This window comes from Pseudophryne corroboree, chromosome 2 (genome assembly GCF_028390025.1).
Source record: "Pseudophryne corroboree isolate aPseCor3 chromosome 2, aPseCor3.hap2, whole genome shotgun sequence".
Classification (NCBI taxonomy): Eukaryota; Metazoa; Chordata; class Amphibia; order Anura; family Myobatrachidae; genus Pseudophryne; species Pseudophryne corroboree.
The window spans coordinates 657,040,303-657,058,981 of record NC_086445.1 but is presented as its reverse complement, the minus strand read 5'-3'; the positions used below and the strand labels follow the sequence as shown (position 1 = coordinate 657,058,981).

At 46.8% G+C, this 18,679-nt stretch overlaps 1 protein-coding gene across 4 annotated transcripts in view; it reads left to right on the top strand.

Annotated features, from left to right (window-relative positions):
• Positions 1-18,679, top strand: part of AHCYL1 (adenosylhomocysteinase like 1) — a 905,485-nt gene that overhangs the window by 595,782 nt on the left and 291,024 nt on the right. For all 4 annotated transcript variants that reach the window (XM_063955029.1, XM_063955028.1, XM_063955032.1 and 1 more), the window contains exon 10: positions 9,877-9,965. In XM_063955029.1, the coding sequence (XP_063811099.1) occupies positions 9,877-9,965 (89 nt within the window). The remainder of the gene's footprint in view (positions 1-9,876; positions 9,966-18,679) is intronic.

Genomic DNA, 18,679 nt, shown 5'->3' with positions numbered 1-18,679 from the left:
GAACTTCTCCTGCGTCATCTAGATGTGACGGTCCGGTTTCTGCAAGCCCACGGGTGGCTCATCAACTGGAAGAAGTCATCCCTGATCCCTGCTCAGAGATTGGTGCATCTGGGAGCACTATTGGACACTCACAACCAGCGGTTGTTCCTGTCTCAGGAGAAAGTCCTGAAACTTCAGGACAGGATTCGTTGCTTCCTTTCTCGTCCGCAAGTGTCCATACATTTGGCGATGCAGGTGCTGGGCCTCATGGTGTCAGCATTCGACATGGTGGAGTACGCTCAATTTCTCTCTCGCCCTCTCCATAGGCTGATTCTAGCCAAATGGGATGGCCTGCCTCACCGGATCAGGTCTTAAATGATCTCATTGACTCCGGAGGTCCGTCTGTCGCTGGTCTGGTGGCTCCGGGACCAACAACTGTGCAGGGGCCGTCTTTTCTGGATATCTGACTGGGTCCTGTTGATGACAGATGCCAGACTAAGAGGTTGGGGTGCGGTACTGGAGCAACACTCACTTCAGGGGCGGTGGACCAAGGAGGAGTCCCTCCTCTCGATCAATATTCTGGAGTTGCGGGCGGTCTTCAATGCCTTGAACCTATCCCAGCATTTAATTCAGAACCGTCCTGTTCAAGTACAGTCACCACAGTAGCTTACGTAAATCATAATGGCGGCACTCAAAGCCACCTAGCAATGAAGGAAGTCTCACGGATTCTACAGTGGGCAGAACGTCATCTACCGGCCATATCGGCAATATTTATTCTGGGAGTCCTGAATTGGGAAGCGGACTTTCTCAGTCGTCAGGACGTGCATGCCTGTGAATGGGGCCTCCATCCAGAAGTGTTTCAACTCCTAGTGCAAAGGTGGGGCCTTCCAGATGTAGATCTGATGGCGTCTCGACACAATCACAAGGTTCCGGTCTTCGGAGCAAGGACAAGGGATCCTCAAGCAGAATTCGTGGATGCGCTGGCAGTACCGTGGAGGTTTCGGCTGACGTACGTGTTCCCTCCGGTGTCACTCCTGCCCAGGGTAATTCGGAAGTTCAAGCAAGAAAAAGGAATTCTGCTTCTCATAGCTCCAGCGTGACCCAGACGGCACTGGTTCTCAGACCTGCAAGGCCTATCATCAGAGCGTCCAATTCTACTTCCACAACGCCCAGACCTACTTGTTCAGGGCCCCTGTGTCTACCAGAACCTAGCCCGGCTGTCTTTGATGGCGTGGCTCTTGAAGCTTCCGTCTTAAGGGCTAAAGGGTTTTCTGAGGCAGTCATTCAAACTAAGTTGCGGGCCCGGAAACCGGCTTCGGCTCGGATTTACTATAGGGTCTGGCATTCTTACTTTGTTTGGTGCGCATCTAACGATTATGACGCTTCCAAGTTTAGTATAGCCAAGTTGTTGGCTTTTCTTCAGCAGGGCCTGGACTTAGGCCTGCGTCTGGCCTCCCTCAAGGTTCAAATATCTGCCTTGTCGGTGTGGTTTCAGATAAAAATTGCCACCTTACCTGATGTGCATACCTTTACTCAGGGCGTGTTGCGTATCCAACCTCCCTATGTCCTGCCTGTGGCTCCTTGAGACTTGTCGGTGGTTTTGGAGGCGTTACAATAGTCTCTGTTTAAACCTCTTGGTTCAGCTGACCTTAAGTGGCTTTCCCTTAAGGTGGTGTTTCTGCTGGCAATTGCTTCAGCTAGAAGAGTGTCGGATTTGGGTGCCTTGTCCTCTAGTTCCCCATATCTGATATTTCACCGTGACTGGGCGGTTCTTAGGACTCGTCCCGGCTATCTACCTAAGGTGATTTCTTCGTTCGACCTTAATCAGGAGATTGTAGTTCCGGCACTTGTTTCTCCTGATCTGTCTCCCAAAGAGCGGTCTTTGGATGTGGTACGGGCTCTCCATATCTATGTGAAGAGAACTGCTCCTATTAGGAAATCTGATTCTCTTTTTGTTGTGTTTGGGTTTCATAAACGGGGCAGACCTGCTCACAAGCAAACTCTGGCCAGATGGATTAGAATGGTGATTGCACATGCTTATGTGAAGGCTGGTCTCTCTGCTCCTGATCACATTAAGGCCCATTCTACTCGGTCTGTTGGACCTTCTTGGGCAGCCCGCCGTGGTGCGACCCTTGAACAATTGTGCAAGGTGGCTACGTGGTCCTCAGCGAACACGTTCATTAGGTTCTATGCCTTTGATACCGCCGCTTCCCAGGATGCTTCCTTTGGACGCCGGGTTCTTGTACCCACTACAGTGCGTCCCCTCCCATAAGGAATTGCTTTAGGACATCCCCAATGTCTATCCTTGTGGAGCCCAGTGTACCCCGCAGCAGAAAACGAGTTTTATGGTAAGAACTTACCTTTGTTAAAACTCTTTCTGCGATGTACACTGGGCTCCACAAGGCGCACACCCTGACGCACTTAGCTTCTTTGGGTTGGTATGGCATTAGCCGCTGACACTTCTCCTGTCGGGAGAGTGTGGTGTTTGTGGCAACTGGCAGTTGTCGTCTCTTTTACTTGCTACTGCATTGGGCTGGTTAACAAAACTGAGCTCCTGTGCACGGAGGCGGGGTGATATAGGAGGCGACACTGTGCATCTTGGGAAAAAGGTCAAAGCTTTTGAGCCTGTTGGTGCTTCAGATCAAGATCCTACTCTACACCTCAATGTCTATCCTTGTGGAGCCCAGTGTACCTCGCAGAAAGAGTTTTAACAAAGGTAAGTTCTTACCATAATACTCATTTTTACTATGTTTAATGACTTTCGTTACTTGGAGAGTGCCCCTCCTTTGAGGGAATTGGTGTGTGTGTGTGTGTGTGTGTGTGTGTGTGTGTGTGTGTGTGTGTGTGTATATATATATATATATATATATATATGTGTGTGTGTGTGTATGTAGAGAGAGAGATACATTGGGGACCGGTGATATTGTGTGAGTGGCTGTAGGGATCCACCCACACAGGGAAGAAAAGTGGTGAACACACATAGGTGCTGCTGGTGGTCACAGTCAATACAGTTCAGATGGGGCTGCAGTTGGAGTGAAACAGGCTGGGTTACCAGGGTCAGACCTGTAGGATGCAGGGAGAGCCTAAACCCCTGACACTGCATTTAGGAAGTTGTGCCAGCCAAGCAGGAGCCTGTGTTACCCTGCAGGTAGCAGCCAAGGACTGTGAGTCTCTGTAACTTTGTGATGCAGACCAGCTACCCTGTCAGATATGGGACAAACATTGAGGTAGTATACTGAACAGCGGCTAGGTTGCTTGTTGTTTTGTTTCAGTTACTATGCTGCCAGTGAAGTAATATACCAGTTATTTACCTGGAAAAGCTGTGTTTGGATCCTGATTAAGCATGTAGACACTACACCTATACACCTCTCTACTGACCGAATTACCCCATATCATCACTGTATATATATATATATATATATATATATATATATATATCCTCCATTGCATAGATTTATGGTTTTACATGTTACGAACTCTTAGGAAAATGACATGATGTACCCTAAGAGTTTGTAACATGTAAAACCATAAATAAATGGAGTCATAAGAGTGATATTATCACATGGAGATACTGAGAGATAATGTGAAGCTCGTATATTCCTGATGGAACAATAGAGGAGAATTGATGTAACAGACAGACCTGAATTGGTGTATTGACTCCTATATGGACATGTTTATGAAGATGATGAATTGATACAACTGTACCTGCAGATTGAATTGAATAAAATAACTGTGTGTTTTGTAACTGAAAAAGTAGTGAGTGCACTTGCTTTGGAAGATATATATATATATATATATATATATTAACACTGTAAGGGTACAAGGTGCCGTTTCCTGGGGTAAATGGCAGCACGCAGCAGCTGAGGAATCACACAAGTCCAGTTTGTGGTGCAACTGGCCATAGCCAGTTTTATTAAACAGAAAATAAAACAAACACCAAAAGAAAATACCTTGCCTGTCCGGCACTAACTAAACACAAGACGTTCCTAACTATCACTAAACAAAAACACAGAGTTCTCCAGTAAACACTGTATAGCTCACTTGTATAGAAAAGCGTGTTTCTCTCTTCAGAGAGTCTCCAGTCTCCTCAGGCAGTCTTTACCCACTAATCAGGCTAGCAGCCCTAAAAGGCTCTTGCACAGCTGAAAGCCCTGATTAGCCCTCTGTGAGGCCAAAGACCTGAACTGGGCCCAATGTCTGGAACTTGCCCTATCTCTCTTTCAGGGCCCTTATCCAGCTTTTCCAATAAACTGAAAAGGTTCTGACAAAACAAAACATTTTCCTAGAGGTTTTCATTTTTCTAATACATGTAAGACAAGAACCTGGGACAAACATACCTGCCCTCAAATACTATTCCAGTGTTCTTGTCACATATCCCCCTCCCCTGTTTCGACCTAGGGGCCGGAACACTTGTAGCCTCCAAATAGAAGATGCGGGACAATGCATCTGCGTTGGCCAATTGTGTACCCGGTCTATGTTCAATAGTAAACTTAAAATCCTGCAGTGCTAGAAACAATCTAGTTACCCGAGCATTCTGACCTCTATTTACATACATCCATTTTAAAGGGGCATGATCTGTCACTAGTCTGAATAGTCTACCCAAGAGGTAATATCTCAAGGCATCCAGTGCCCACTTAATGGCCAAAGCCTCCTTTTCCACAATGGCATACCTTTTTTCATGCTCATTGAGTTTCCTACTCAAATTAATGATAGGGTGTTCATCCCCATCTCTGGTTTGGGACAACACAGCCCCTATCCCTACCTCTGAGTCATATGTCTGTACAACAAATTCTTTTGAAAAATCTGGTGTTATCAATACCGGTTGTGAACACAAAGCCACTTTTAATGTTTGGAACGCTTTTTCTGCATCAGGGTTCCACTTCACCATATTTGACTGCTTCCCTTTGGTAAGGTCTGCAACGGCACTGCTGTGGTTGCAAAATTAGGAATAAATCATCTATAGTACCCAGTTATTCCCAAAAAAGCCCTTACCTGTTTTTTATTCACTGGACGAGGCCAGTTTTGAATAGTATCAACTTTATTCAATTGGGGCCTAATCAGACCTCTGCCTATGGTGAAGCCCAAGTATTTGACCTCCTCCATTGCGAGGCAGCACTTCTTTGGGTTAGCAGTTAACCCTGCCTCTCTGATTGAGTCCAGTACTGCTTGTACTTTAACCAAATGGGACCCCAGTCTGTACTGTGAATTACCACATCATCTAAATAGGCCGCTGCATATTTTCTATGGGGCCTCAAAATTTTATCCATTGCCCGTTGAAAGGTTGCTTGGAGCCCCATGCAACCCATCTTATACTGGTATAGCCCCTCCGGAACCGAAAAGGCTGGTTTTTCTTTTACGCTATCAGTTAAAGGTATTTGCCAGTAACCTTTGGTCAGGTCCAACGTGGTGAGAAACCTGAATGTTCCCAGCCTTTCTGTAAGCTCATCCACACGGGGCATGGGGTATGCGTCAAATTTGGACACCTCATGTAACTTACGAAAGTCATTACAGAAGCAAATGCTACCGTCTGGCTTCCGGATGAGAACTATGGGACTGGACCACTCACTGTTAGATTCCTCTATGACTCTAAGTTCTAACATGGTTTTAACTTCTTTAGAAACAGCTTCTCGCTGAGCTTCAGGAATCCTATATGGCTTTAAATGGACCCTGACCCCTGGTTCTGTGACAATGTCATGTTTTATTATGGTCGTTCGGCCAGGCAGCTCTGAAAATATCTCCCTATTTTGGATGAGAAATTCTTTAACCTGTTTGTTCTGATCAGCTGATAATGTCTCTGACACCTTTACTGCGGGAAGCAACCGAGGTGAAGACACTGAAGGGCAAGGCTCCGCTGACCTCCGCTAGGGTTTGATTAAGTTAATATGGTAGATTTGTTCGGGTTTTCTCTTTCCCGTCTGGTATACTTTGTAATTAACCTCATTCACTTTTTCCCTAATCTCAAATGGATCCTGCCATTTAGCTAGGAATTTGCTTTCCACAGTGGGTACCAAAACAAGAACCCTGTCTCCTGGAGCAAATTCCCGTATCTTGGCACTCCGGTTATATACCCTCTGTTGAGCACTTTGGGCCTGTTCCATGTGCTGTCTGACAATAGGTACCACGGCTGCAATCCTATCCTGCATATCTGTTACATGATCAATAATGCTTCTATAAGGAGTGGGCTGTCCTTCCCACGTCTCTTTGGCAATGTCCAACAGCCCTCTGGGGTGTCTACCATACAACAAATCAAATGGAGAAAACCCCGTAGAGGACTGAGGAACTTCTTTGATGGCCATTAACAAGTAGGGCAACAAACAATCCCAGTTTTTCCCATCTCTATCGACAACCTTTTTTAACATACTTTTTAATGTTTTATTAAACCTTTCCACCAACCCGTCAGTTTGGGGATGGTAGAAGGACGTCCTGAGGTGAGTGACCTTAAATAATTTGCACAATTCTTTCATGATCCTTGACATAAATGGAGTACCTTGGTCAGTCAAGATTTCTTTTGGTATTCCCACTCTACTAAAAACCTGCACCAGCTCCCTAGCTATCGCCTTTGTTGTGATAGTGCATAAAGGGACAGCCTGAGGATATTGAGTGGCATAGTCCATAATTACCAGAATATACTGATGGCCCCGAGCGGACTTTAACAAGGGCCCCACGAGATCCATGGCTATTCTGTCAAACGGACTTCTATAATAGGCATGGGAACTAGTGGGCTCCTGAAATGGGGTCTAGGGGCATGATACTGGCATTCAGGACAGTAAGAACAATATTCAGCCACTTCTTTATAAACCCCTGGCCAAAAGAACCTTTGTAAAACTCTTTCAGTATTTTTTTCTGCACCTAAATGTCCTGCTGTAACGTGGCAATGAGCTAAATCTAGTACCGTTCTCCGATAAGGCTGGGGAACTACCAGCTGTTCCACCACATCCTCACCCCTTTTGACAATGTGGTACAAGAGCTCATTACATATGGCCATGTGGGGATACGTAACCCTGTCACCTGGTAGCACAGGTTCCCCATTAACAACCTTAACATTCTCTCTAGCTTTTATTAAGGTAGGATCCTTTAACTGTTCAGACGCAAACAGATCCTTCTTTACCTCCAGGTCAGGCACGCTTTCAGTTCTAACTACTATGTCTCTGTTCCCAGCAAGAGGGTCCTCACTGGATTCCCCATCTGTCACTTCCCCAGCCAAACTAGCAAAAGGCAAAGGGTCAGAAAGTTCTGAAGACACACGTACATCCATAAAATCACCGGTATTATCAACTGGCTCTTTACTTCTCACATCTGTTGATAAACGTGATTCCCACAGTTTCCAAAAATGAGGAAAATCCCTCCCTATTATGGCCTCATGCACCAAGGTGGGGACCAGTCCTACTTTTACAATTGCTGACCCACAACAAGTTTCTATATTCACTTCAGCAGTGACATAATGTTGGGTATCCCCATGTATGCAAGTTACCCCAGTAGGTATTTGCTGGACCTTTATTCACTAACCCAGCTTTCACGAGGGTAACTAAACTTCCTGAATCTAGCAAGGCCTCTACCCGGTTACCCTCTAAGAACACATCACACATTTGTTTTTCCAGCTCAGGTGAAGGTACCACAGTACAGGCTAACCTAGCACAGAAAGACATTCTGCGACATTCAAAGGCAGCATCACATTGCATGGGTTCTTGCGTTGCTAGGCAATTGGCAATAACATGACCTGGCATACCACACCTAAAACATTTAACCACACGATTATCAACCCGTTTGGGCAGCATAGGTGGTCTTTCCAAGTTGTTCGCTCGTTATTTTTTTTTCGCAACGGAGCGATTAGTCGCTAATGCGCATGCGCAATGTCCGCAGTGTGTAAATTTGCTATGCAGTTAGGTATTTTACTCACGGCATTGCAAGGTTTTTTCTTGGTTCTGATGATCGTAATGTGATTGACAGGAAGTGGGTGTTCTGGGCGGAAACTGGCCGTTTTATGGGAGTGTGTGAAAAAACGCTACCGTTTCTGGGAAAAACGCGGGAGTGGCTGGAGAAACGGGGGAGTGTCTGGGCGAACGCTGGGTGTGTTTGTGATGTCAAACCAGGAACGACAAGCACTGAACTGATCGCAGATGCCGAGTAAGTCTGGAGCTACTCAGAAACTGCTAAGAAGTGTCTATTCGCAATTTTGAGAATCTTTCGTTCGCAATTTTACTATGCTAAGATTCACTCCCAGTAGGCGGCGGCTTAGCGTGTGCAAAGCTGCTAAAAGCAGCTTGCGAGCGAACAACTCGGAATGAGGGCCATAGTACGTAGGTAAAGGATTTCTTACAGCGGCCGCAGTGGCTTCAGTTACAGTGTGCAATAGGGGTTAGTGGCTGCTTTCCAAGAAGTCTATCAAACTTCTCAGATGACAGGCCAAGCTCCGCCCACTGTATGTTAAACATATAAGGTTTGCAGGAATAGGCTGACTCTAGGTCTCCTTGGTTAGCTTCTCACTATTCTGAGGGCTTGTCCTTTGAGGTAAAAAGGTAAAGATTTTGCACAACACTTAAGGTCCCTGGGAGATCTGTTGGTGGCCTGTACACAGCAGATAACCAGTTGCTAACTATCAAGCTTTCCTTAATGCATTTAAGAGTCGGGACATGCGGATTGACAGATGGCTGTCCCTACGAGTAGACAGCACTACAGGAAGTCGTCTTGAGTAGTGTCATGTGATCGGTGACACGATCACATGACTGATAATTGGGAATTTAATAAATTAGTTTTTTCCAAGTGTTCCGTGATTAGTTTTATAAATATCAGCAAATGTGTGTTTTTATTTAGTAGTCTCTGCTGTTTCTGTATTCTTAAATGTTTGAAATTCTGATGCCAGATCTTAATTAATTGTTCATGCTAATTGACTGATGACATCATTTCCCCTATAAAAAGGGGTAAATTCTGACCATCACATTACCCTTTGAGAAAGCTGCCTGGAGCGGCGAAACACATAAGGGAACACTGCTCCTGACCATTGGACGTTATTCAAGACAGCTCCGTTAGGTTCTCAACCCAGGACCTCCCATCTATATGCTATATGTGAACCAGGATCCCGAATCCAATTTGGTCTAAGTAAGGAAAATTTCCCAGGATTCATCTACAAACGGAACACAGCGTGCTGGACATTAAGGTGTCAATTAAAACGGACTGTGAACCAGAATCCATTCCACAGATAAAGACCCGGATCCGGATCCATGCATTGGAACACCTGATGGGTAATTAATTACACTGGTCTTGGTGAAAATTAGACCTTGTGTCCAATCATTATCATATGGACCCTTGCCTTAATAAGGTTATTGCTGAGGAGCCTATTATATGTCCATGAATTGGTCTAAGAGCATTTTTAATAATTTTATTTACATTTGACATGTCAGTCTGTTTTAAGGAATAAATTCATATATCTTTAGCATCAGTTGTATTAGCGCTGTAATTTATTCATTTTTTTGTACCCTTTGTTTAGGAGATTGACCATCTCCATTTACAGCGGCTAGGAAAAACCACTCATTTTGGCGCCTGTTCATTATATACTTGTTATATGATTTTTTGCACCACCACTAGGGGTGTCTGACCCCCACAGTATTTTTTTGGCAGATTGTGAGTCATATGTGTACCAAGTTTGGTGTAAATTGCTCCAGGCATTCTAAAGCTATACTGGAACATACATACACCACACATACATGCATCAATATAAATATATATATATACACGTGTGTGTGTGTGTGTGTGTGTGTGTGTGTGTGTGTGTGTGTGTGTGTGTGTGTGTAGTTTAGTGATTACTAGTAGTACAGTGGTAACAAATCATGAGGAGACCAGCTAAACGCTTAGACTTACATTAATATAAAAAAGTGATTGTACATCTTTCATGTGTTTCAGGTTGGAAAAGGCTGTTGTGCAGCTCTAAAGGCACTTGGTGCCATCGTGCACGTCACAGAGATTGACCCGATCTGTGCCCTACAAGCATGGTAAGGAGTGATGGACACTGGTAAAGTGATCAGTTTTCTGTTGGTCCCCATATCTTTTTCCAAAGATTAAAGATGATATGCATCTACATCTCCAATTTGCAGTGTATCAGTGGCTGACGAAGACTTTTGTTTAGGGGGAGGAGACTATTGATAAAAAGATCTATTAGGATCTTTTTAAGTAAAATACCCTACCTGTGTCCAGCAGCATGACTCTTAACTGTAGGAGATAGTCTAGGTAAGAGAAGGAAAATCACATGATGAAAGAGCGCCCTGCTCGCAAGAGCTTACATTCTAAAGGGAAGGGGCAGAGAGACAAGGGTGACCCATATGGGTCGATAGTGATCATGGAAGAATTGGGTTTTGAGAACCTGTCTGATTTGTAGAAAAGTGGGGAGTGGTAGATATTCCAGAGATAGGGAACAGCACGTGCAAAATCTTGGAGGCAGGCATGGGAAGAAGTAATCACTTGTTAGGAGAGGTGGCATGCATTTGTGGAGCAAAGAGGATGGGTGGGAATGTGAATGGTGATGAGGTCAGAGATATAAATTGGAGAGGAGTGTGTGAGGGCCTTAAAATTGAGCGTAAGAAGCTTGAATATGATTCTAAAGGGGAAGGGGAGCCAGTGTAGGGCTTGTAAGAGTGGGGATGTGGACATAGTATGTTTGGGGAGGAAGGGCAGCAGCACGGAAGATAGATTTTAGTGGATAGAGGTGTTTGCCAGGGAGGCCAGGGAGGAGGAGATTACAGTCCAATCTGCAGATGCCCAGTGAGTGTATGAGGGTCTTAGTAGCAGCCATGGTAAGAAAGGGTCTGATCTTGGAAATATTTTTCAGATGGAAATGCCAGAACTCAGAGAGTTACTGAATGTGTGGATTAAATATGAGGAAGTAGTTAAGTATAACACCAAGAGTGTATTTGCGGGCTATAGGAGATAGTTGTGCCTTCAATATATAATGAAATTGTGGAAAATAAGGTTGTGCGGGAGAGTGGGAAGATGATCAGCTCAGTTTTCGACATGTTACGGTTATGAAAGCGCTGGGTTATCCAAGAAGAAGGTAGAAGAGAGACAGTTGGCGATACGAGTAAGGAGAGAGGGGGGAAAGGTAGATTTGCATATCATAAGCATAGAAATGATAATTGAAGCCAAAAGAGCTAATTAGCTTACCTAAAGAGGACGTGTAGAGCGAGAACAGGACAGGTCAAATAACAGAACCTTGGAAAACTCCTACTGGTAGTGGAAGTGGGGGATGTGGAGTCATTGGAGGAGACAGAAAATGAATGGTCAGAGAGGTATGGGGACAGCCATGAGAGGGCAGTATCACTCAGACCAAGGGAGTAAAGGATTTGTAGGAGGAGAGTGTGGTCCTCAGTGTCAAAAGCAGCAGAGTAGTCAAGGAGAATAAGCAGAGAATAGGGGCCCCAGGATTTGGCAACAAGGATGTCATTGCGGACTTTCACAAGGGCAGTTTCAGTGGAGTAGAGAGGATGGAAGCCAAATTGAATTGGGTCAAGGAGGGATTGGGAAAAAAGAAAGGCAGTAAGGTAGTTGTAGACAATACGTTCAAGGAGTTTGGAGGCAAAAGGTAGGTTGTGCTTGATGGGTGCTTAAGCTGAGTATACGCTTGTCCAATCCTCGGCAGATCTTGCACGAGTGAGCCGACAGGTTCTGTGCAATTCCACTAGCATTGGGCGCATCTTAGTCGCAACGTGATGCGACTAGGATGCACCAGGAGGCTGAGCCGATTAGTTTTATATTCACTTCTATTTCTCTTACGTCCTAGAGGATGTTGGGCTCCACATTAGTACCATGGGGTATAGACCAGGAGCCATTGGCACTTTAAGAGTTTGAGAGTGTGTGCTGGCTCCTTCCTCTATGCTCCTCCTACCAGACTCAGTTTAGAAAATGTGTCCGGAGGAGCTGGTCACAGCTAGGGTAGCTCTACAGAGCTTTCCTGGAAAAGTTTAATTTTAGAGTTTTTTTATTTTACAGGGAGGCTGCTGGCAACAGCCTCTGTGCAGCGAGGGACTAAGGGGGGAGCAGTGTCCGCCCTGCAGGGTCTGAGCCACTGTCTCCACTGACTGGACACTGAGCTCCAGAGGGGTTGGATCGCTCCCCGCCACAGGGGATTGCTCGCCCCAGCAGCATGCCGCCAACCCCTTACAGAGCTGAAGAAGTGGCGAGTGAGACACGGACCCCCCCTAGCAAGCAGGGAGCCGGTGTGAAGATGGCGGCAGCGGGGAGGGAGCGCAGTATTAACTGCGCTCCTGTGAAGGCTCAGCGGTACATGGTGCGGCGCTGTGAGGGGCGCCCTGGGCCAGCGCTTACCCCCCCTCACTGGTCCAGAAGCCTGTCGGGATACTCGGATCTCAGCCAGCACGAAATCCTCAGGTCAGTATAATCCAAGAAGAGCGGGAAGACAGCGCCATTATGGGGGTGGAGCTTCTCCTCAGAGCGGACCCAGCAGCATTTCAGTGCCGTTTTCCTGCCTGCACAGCGCTGTGAGGAAGAATATGTCCCTCCACAGCAACTCCAGCTATCTGTACACGGTACCAGGGGGTTGTAGAAGGGAGGGGAGGCTGTAATACGACTGTGTATCCTATTAAGGTGCTGACAAGGGGTCTCCCTTTGCTAAAAGCGCTGTGTGTGGGTTGGCTCAAATCTCTGTCTCTCTCTTGCCATTCTTGGGGGGGAAACTCTGTCTGGCCTCACCTGTGTTTCTGTAGAGTGTTTTGGGGGTCTCCTTTAGCTATGTCCAGGGACACTGTGTCATATGCTGCAGAGGATTTGTCCTCCCAGGATGATCCCATTCCATGTAATCAGTATAGCACTGGTTTAGCACAGATACCAGCAAGGGAGCCTGAGTGGTTTTCCTCTATCAAATATGGGATTTCTGGGATTTCTGACAGGGTTGCAAGTAATGAATCTGCAACCCAGGTATTACAGAGCTCTATGGCAGTATGGCCGATTTCTGTTACCTCAGGACGCTCCCCTATATACCCCCATAAGCGTGCGCTTGTGCAGGTCACACAAGACGATACCGATTCTGACACCACAGACGGTGATGGGGATGTGTTGCGGGGGTCCGCATCTCTTGCAAAGGGGGTGCAGTTGTTGATAGAGGCTATCAGGAATGTGTTGAATGTTAATGTTACCACACCTGAGCAGGTTGAGGAGGCCTGTTTCACTGAAAATAAAAAAGCATCACTAACCTTCCCTGCGTCAAATGAATTGAATGCTATATTTGAGAAAGCATGGGTAAACCCTGAGAAAAATTCCAGGTCCCTAAAAGGGTACTGGTGACGTTTCCTTTCCCTGAGGAGGATAGGAAAAAATGGGAAAACCCGCCGATTGTTGACGCATCTGTGTCCAGACTCTCAAAGAAGGTGGTTTTGCCTGTTCCAGGATCTACCGCCTTAAAGGAGCCGGCTGATAGAAAGATTGATAACACACTTAAATCAATCAATGTACACTGCTTCAGGGGCCATATTACGTCCCACTATTGCTAGTGCATGGATTGCAAAGGCTATAGTAAAGTGGTCGGCTACCTTACTTGAGGATTTGGATATGATGGATGGGGATGATGTTGCATTATATTTACGAACCATACATGATTCAACAGGTTTTATGGTAGAATCCATGAAAGGCCTGGGTTCCATGGCTGCGAAAATATCTTCCATGTCTGTTTCAGCTCGTCGGGGACTGTGGCTGCGCCAGTGGTCGGCCGACGCAGAATCCAGAATCTATAAAGGTCAGGCTCTCTTTGGCGAAGCTCTAGACGTGTGGATATCCTCGACTACAGTGGGTAAGTCTCCGTTTCTTCCCTCAGCAGCACCTGCTCCGAAGAAATCCTTCGCTTCATCTGTTACACAGCCCTTTCAGCCTAACAAGTCTAGAAAGGCCAGACCGTCCAATACCTTCTTTAGGGGAGGTCAAGTCCAAAAAACCTGCTGCTCCAGGAACAAAAGCCTGCATCAGGTACACCAAAGTGGACCGCGCGGCCTGGAGGTGGAGCTGGTGGGAGCGAGACTCAGACACTTCAGTCACATCTGGGTATCGTCCGGCCTGGATCCCTGGGTGATAGACATTGTATCCCAGGGTTACAGGCTCGAATTTCAAAGTCTCCCTCATCGTTTTTTCAAATCAGGCTTACCAACTCAGTTGGCAGACAGTACCGTGCTACAAGAAGCTGTCCGAAAGCTGGTGGAGTACAGGTCATTGTTCCAGTTCCTCCCCCTGCGCAGGCCACAGGTTACTATTCGAACCTTTTCGTGGTACCGAAGCCGGATGATTCAGTCAGGCCCATTCTGAACCTAAAATCATTGAACCCCTTTCTAAAGGAGTTCAAGTTCAAGATGGAGTCTCTAAGGGCGGTGATATCAGGTCTGGAAGAGGGGTAATTCCTGGTATCCCTGGATATCAAGGATGCATACCTCCACATTCCGATATGGCTGCCACATCAGGCTTTTTTCCGTTTCGCATTGCTGGACTGTCATTTCCAGTTCCAGGCCCTGCCATTCGGCCTCTCCACAGCACCGAGGGTGTTTACCAAGGTGATGGCAGAAATGATGGTTCTCCTCCGCAAACAAGGGGTGAACATCATTCCATACATGGACGATCTGCTTATTAAGGCATCGTCCAAGGAGAAACTGCTGCAGTCCATTGTTCTCACAACACGTCTCCTTGAGAGTCATGGTTGGATTCTGAACCTTCCAAAGTCACATTTGGAACCAACCCAGAGGTTGTCTTTTCTGGGAATGATCCTGGACACAGAAGTGCAGAAGGTGTTCCTTCCGCAGGAAAATGCGTTGGTGTCGGTTCATCAATGCATTCGCCTGTTGGGAAAGATGGTGGCTTCTTACGAGGCTCTCCAGTACGGGAGGTTCCACATTCGGACTTTCCAACTGGATCTCCTGGACAAGTGGTCGGGATCTCATCTACACATGCACCAGAGAATTTGTCTGTCGCCGAGGGCCAGGATTTTGCTCCTATGGTGGTTACAATTACCTCCCCTTCTGGAGGGCCGCAGGTTCGGGATTCAGAATTGGGTCCTTCTAATCACGGATGCGAGCCATCGGGGCTGATGAGCAGTCACTCAAGGGGAAACCTTCCAAGGACAGAGGTCAAGCCTGGGAGCCGGCCTGCCCATCAACATCCTGGAACTAAGGGCTGTCTACAACGGTCTTCTTCAGGCGGCCCGTCTTCTAAGAAATCGGGCCATTTAAGTGCAGTCGGACAACGTAATAACAGTGGCTTACATAAACCGACAGGGTGGAACGAACAGCAGAGCGGCTATGTCAGGTGACAAGAATATTCCTCTGCAGACACGATCTCCATTCAGGGGAGTGGGGTCTCCATCCGGAGGTGTTCAAGGAAATAACAGATCTTTGGGGATTACCCCAAATAGACATAATGGCCTTTCATCTCAACAAGAAGCTTTGGCGTTATTGTTCCAGGTCGAGGGACCCACTGGCAGTGGCAGTGGATGCCCTGGTGTCTCTGTGGGTGTTCCAGTCAGTGTATGTGTTTCCACCACTCCCACTCATCCCAAGAATCCTAAAGCTCATAAGGAGAACAAGGGTTCAAGCGAAACTCATTGCCCCAGACTGGCCAAGAAGGGCATAGTACATGGACCTTCTGAATCTACTGCAAGAAGCACCAAGGCCTCTTCCTCTTCGGGAGGACCTGCTGGAGCAGGGGCCGTTCGCCTATCAATACTTACCGCGGCTACATTTGACGGCATGGAAGTTGAGCGCCTGATACTTGCTCGGAAGGGCATTCCGAAGAAGGTCATTCCTACCCTCATCCAGGCTAGACAGGGGTAACGTCTAAACATTACCATCGTATTTGGAAGAAATATGTCTCTTGGTGTGAATCCAAGAAGTTTCCTACGATGGAGTTTCAACTCTGACGTTTTCTCCTCTTCCTGCAAGCAGGTGTGGATATGGGCCTGAGGTTAGGATCTGTGAAGGTCCAGATTTCGGCCCTATCCATTTTCTTTCAGAAACAATTGGCTGCCCTCCCTGAGGTTCAGACTTTTTTGAAGGGAGTACTGCACATCCAACCTCCCTTTAAACCGCATACGGCGCCTTGGGTCCTTAACGTGGTGTTGCAGTTCCTCCAGTCGGATTGGTTTGAGCCTCTACAGGAGGTTGAGGTCAAATTTCTTACATGGAAGGCAGTCACGTTGTTGGCCTTAGCTTCTGCTAGATGTGTGTCAGAATTGGGGGCGTTATCCTGTAAAAGCCCTTACTTGATCTTCCATGAAGATAGAGCTGAGCTCTGGACACGTCAGCAGTTTCTTCTGAAGGTTGTTTTGGCATTTCACATCAACCAACCTATTGTGGTGCCAGTGGCTACTGACTCCTCAATTACACCAAAGTCCTTGGATGTTGCAAGGGCTCTGAAGATATGTGAAGAAAACTTCTCGTCACAGAAAGTCGGACTCTCTGTTTGTCCTATATGATCCCAAGAAAGTTGGGGGTCCGGCTTCTAAGCAAACTATTTTCGCTGGATTAGGTTCACTATCCAGCACGCTTATTCTACGGCAGAACTGCTTTGTCCAAAATCTGTTAAGCCCCACTCTACACGTAAGGTGGGGTCTTCCTGGGCAGCTGCCCGGGGTGTCTAGGCAGTGCAACTTTGCCGAGCTGCAATTTGGTCTGGGTTGAACACGTTTGCAAAGTTTTACAAGTTCGATACTTTGACCTCTGATGATCTGAAGTTCAGTCAATCAGTTTTGCAGGAGCCTCCGCGCTCTCCCTCCCGTTCTGGGAGCTTTGGTACATCCCCATGGTACTAATGTGGACCGCAGCATCCTCTAGGACGTAAGAGAAAATAGGATTTTGGTTACCTACCAGTATATCCTTTTCTCGTAGTGCATAGAGGATGCTGGGCGCCCACCCAGTGCTTCGTTTTCCTGCAAATGTTATTTGGTTCAGTACAACTTTGTTTTAGTTGAGTACTGCATTGTTACTTGGTAAGTAATGTTTCAGCGGTTGCTGAGTTTTTCAAGCTAGTTAGTTTGATGTGCCTTGTATGTGTGAGCTGGTATGAATAATGCCATTATCTCTGTTAAATCCTTCTCTCAAAGATGTCCGTCTCCTCGGGCACAGTTTCTAGACTGAGTCTGATAGGAGGGGCATAGAAGGAGGAGCCAGCCCACACTCGCAAACTCTTAAAGTGCCAGTGGCTCCTGGTGGACCCGTCTATACCCCATGGTAAGGTAACCAAAATCCTATTATCTGTGCGACAACAAAGTTTTATAGTATTGGAGTATAACTTTATTTCTGCCGCGGGGTACACTGGGCTCCACAGGGAATGACATTAGGGGGTGTAGAATAGGATCTTGATCCGATGCACCAACAGGCTCAAAGCTTTGACTGTTCCAAGAATGCCTAGCGCCGTCTCCTCTATAACCCCGCCTCCGTGCACAGGAGCTCAGTTTTGTAGTTGGTGCCATGCAGTAAGCAGGCACCTGAGAGAAGCTTTTAAAGAATTTTGAAGACTTCAAGGGCTGCAGCAGGGACACTGACTGTGTTAGATGTCAGTCAGACATCTCCTGCTGCAGCTCCATCACCTCCCCCAGCGGCGCTCTACACTCCCGCGCCCTGGTTGCAGGGTACCTACAGCGGAGGCTCCGGTTTTCTTCCTTGTTAGTCACACACATGACCGCTGCTCTCCCAGATCGCGTGGCCACACTCGGGAAGGAGGTAAGGGGTCCCCTCAACAGGGCCCGCTGTAAATTGCAATCCCGCGTGGCTAGTGGGAGGCGGGCCGCGCGCACTGCCGTGGAAACTGTGGTAGTACAGTGACCCTACTAGGCCACCAAGGCATGAGCACAGGTCGGTTTTCTCTCATAAAACCGTTTCACTAAGCCCCCAGTACCCGGTGGTGAAGTCCAGCAGGGGAAGAAGGCTTTGACCTGTAGCCTCATCCCCAGCCCTAGGGCGCCATTTAGAGTAAATGTTCCCACCCTGGAGCTGCATCTCTGTCTCTCCCTCACTCCCTGTCAGCGTTTGAGCGCCATTATAGCAAGCAGAGCTGATCCTGGTACTGTTTGGGCAAATCCTCCTCTGTAAAGCCGCCTGCCTGTCAGCCCTGTGCTTCTTACAGGACACTTAAGTATTCTACATGTCTGCTGACAGTGTAAGAAAAAGTTCATTTAGTCAATGTTATTTAGTACAAGTACCCCGTGATACACATCCAGTCTTTACTGTGCATTGTTATATCTATTCAGTGTATAGCTATACATAGTATTACTCTGTATTGCTAGTCCAGTGCAGTTTTATTGCATGTCATCATTTCTGCATTGTACAAACTGTGACTCTGTGTGTGTGCATATTGTGTGTGTGTGCATATAGCTGCTGTGTGACCTCCATTTCGTGTCTCTCACTCAGATTGCTATCCCTATATTCTATAACCTGAGGGGGCTAAGTGTGTCAGGTTTATCATAATATAGGCAGTTCACAGGATATACTCAGAATGTTTTTTTTCTCTGTGATTTTTAGTCTTGAATTCCCTGTTTGTGCTGATACACTGCACAGGGGGTTCTTGTCAGGTGTTGTGCTGCTGATATTGTACTGTGTTGCCTTGCATTGAGCTTTTGATTATGTCAGCTACAAAGAGCAATGGAGCTGGGGCTGATCCCACATTGCGTGGTGTTGACGCTACAGACACATTTAAGGATAACATAGCAGCTGAGAGTTCAGGTTCT